We start from the raw sequence: 3,024 nt of genomic DNA, 5'->3' as shown, positions 1-3,024 counted from the left end.
TCCATCGAGGATGTTTTAATTATACAGAAGTCTCCCAGTCAACTTCACATGTTTATATTATTTTTAGGTGCGCTCCCGTTTGTATCCTAGCTAGCTATACGGCGTGGCCTTCACATTAATCACTCTCCCCTCTTTAGTTGTACATATCAGGGGTGTGGAATTTTCCAAATAATCTAGTTGTCCAAGGGACAAAATGCCACTGAGATCTACATGTCCTGTAAAATCCACTTGTCCCACCTACCCCCGTTCCACAACAAACCAAAGGGCTCCGGCTGACAGAGAAACATTAATATATGTTTGCTTTATTAAAATCAGTAAAGTACCATTGAATGCTGTGCAATAATAATGCTAAAGGAAAACTTGTCAAGCGATATTATAATCCCTTTTCATCCAAACATATAGAAATACAACAATAAACGATCTTGCATGGCAGGATGCTCTAAAACTAGTACTTCAACAGTTATGATAGATGTGGCCTTTTATGTCCGCACACATGCTTTGTGCCTCCTGTTGTAAGCCAGAGATCAATAGCTCTGCTGGGGTCATAATCCTCAAAGTTGGGTCCTTCTACCTTAAGAAGCATTAGGTCTTGGCGAACATCTTGATTTAACCGTGTTCTTAGTGGATTCTTAATGATATTCATGGCAGAAAACACACGTTCAGCTTCTGCTGTAGATACACTGAATGTGAACATCATCTCCACAAGCTTTAATATATTAGTCAACGAGTAAGGTTTTGTTGCTAGCAGGGTGGAATATGCAGGCAATACAGGAATACCTTTGGTCTGAAAGCTTTTCATATGGGTTTTAAGTCCACAAAACTCCTCTACAATTGCTAACCTCTCGTCTGTGGTGAAAAGTACCTCAAAATGTTGTACAATTGCCTCAATATCAGAGAGCCCATATGTATAGAGCTCCTCTCTACTTTCTGGCCACAGTGTATAATCAAATGCCTGAAAACCTTGAACTGGCATGCTATTAAAATTTTCAAATCTCTTATCAATGTACTTAATCATACTGTCAATGAGTTCACTGTCACTTTGGACTGTTGCTGCTGGTGGGCAGTGTCCTGATAAATTTATTTCCCAGCCATCAGTAGAAATGTGTCCAAACTTCTTTTCTTCAGGGTGGTACAGTTTTTTAAACTGCTGCATATATTCACCCAGCTCACTCTTTAGGCCTACTAGGGTCAACGCACACCTCTCTACAGCAGGTGGAACATGCAATAAAAGCAGTTCATTAGACTGAAAGAATTCTGAAAGCTGAGACACTGGCTTCAGAACATCTCTCAGACTGTAAAGGTTTTTTATAAATGTAAAACTAGTAACAACTGAGAGGTACTTTTTTGCCTTCGCAGCAGAATCATCACTACCAGCTGCGACCTGTCCCAAGTGTAGAACCACTGTCTGCAGGTTTTGTTGCATGGCTGCCAAAGCCCTGGTTTTGCTGGATACCCATCTAACCTGTTTAATATCAGTGAAATGTGCAAAGTTTTCATCAATTATTCTTGAAATTTCTTTGGCATCTCTTCGCCTCTTAGGACTATACCAATAGAATTTGAAAATCCATTTCAAAGTTTGCTCATACTGACAAATAGAGGGATGGGATTTTACAGCATCTAGAATCCCAAGCTGAAGCTTGTGAGCTACACAATGGAACGGAAGAAGAAAAGGAATGTCTTTCTTTAGGAGTGCTGCAACCCCTCCCTTAGATCCCATCATAACTGCAGCACCATCGAAATTGACAGCTATTAGTGATGGACCTGGATGTTCTGCAGACCTTATATCTACTAAATCCAAAGATAACCTTTTAATTCCTTTAACTATACCGTCCAGAACTCCTTGAGCATGTGCATGTTCAAGTGGAACAAGATCTGCAAATAGAGTGTAGGGTTTCCCACCATTGACTACTCTGACCAGCACAGTTTCCTGTTCAGTGATTGCACTATCTGTACTTCCGTCAGCAATAATGCAGATGAAGCGAGAATTTGAAACTATTTTTTTGATGTCCTGTCGAAGTATATCCGCCTCACATCTTATGAACTCTGTGGCTTTTTCGCGGTTTGCATAATTTTCTCCTATATCCACACCTGCTTTCTTCATAGCCCTACATAGGGTGTCCATGTCTGAGAGTGGCTTACCTTGTTTTGCAATTAGGTAAGCATTGTTAAACAAGATGGTCAGTTTCTTTCTTTCTGTTTCCTTCAGTTTTTGCAGTGCTTGCATGATGAGGGGCTGCTCTGTAGGGACACTGGAATTTGAGGTACTCGCTGTAGGGGTCTGACATTGCAAAGGGGTTTCTTTCATTTCCTGGCGGTGCCATGAAACACATGTCATATGTGCCTTACTAATGTCATGAGCTCTGATTGGTTCAATGCGCAACTGGTCACATCCACTTAAGAATGCATTCCTACCGGAACCCGAATAGCTGAGTGCTATAGTAGGATATTTTTGGCAAATAGTGCAGTACATTTTTGGTCCTTCCCCCTCCGGACTTTCCTTCAGGGCTAGCCATGGCCAGGATTCCACCCAGTGTGACTGAAAAACTCGTTTTCTTTTTTCAGCGTCATACTTTTTGTTCTTAGTTATGTTAGGATTCTGTGCAGTGCTACACGGCCCAACCTCAGTTGTTTTTTTTGGGTTTCCTTCTCCTGGGTTATCTTTATCACTGTCTTTACTTTTTTTGAATCCAAAGCTAAATAGACTTTGTTGAGACATATTTGCCTGTCAACTGGACAAAAAGTGATCAAGTATGAGACTACTTAATTCAGTTTAAAACTCACTGTCCACAAATGTTGAGTTATTTATAGCAACAGACTTGTCTTTTCACAGATAGGAAATTACGCTAAATCTTGAATGAGGTTTCCTCCTACACTTTTCCAAACTTCGAGAATCAAGGGTTGCTGCTGCCTGCTGCAATGAACCTCTATGCTGCCTCTATGCTTCGTAGTGATTCTGTTTCATGCAAAGTTGTGAACGCACAGCTGGTGCTACACTGGCTGGCACTCTAGACCTAGAAGCCAAGA

General features: G+C 41.0%; 1 protein-coding gene across 1 annotated transcript; it reads right to left on the bottom strand.

The window, feature by feature from the left end:
- Positions 1–460: 460 nt before the first annotated feature.
- LOC146797995 (zinc finger protein 862-like) lies at positions 461–2,101 on the bottom strand. The gene has a single exon (XM_085627683.1). It carries the CDS (start codon positions 2,099–2,101, stop codon positions 461–463), a length of 1,641 nt encoding a protein of 546 aa, XP_085483809.1.
- Positions 2,102–3,024: the final 923 nt, after the last annotated feature.

This window comes from Triturus cristatus, chromosome 9, assembly GCF_964204655.1.
Source record: "Triturus cristatus chromosome 9, aTriCri1.1, whole genome shotgun sequence".
Lineage (NCBI taxonomy): Eukaryota > Metazoa > Chordata > Amphibia > Caudata > Salamandridae > Triturus > Triturus cristatus.
The sequence above is the reverse complement of the archived record's forward strand: the minus strand, read 5'-3'. Positions and strand labels throughout refer to the sequence as shown.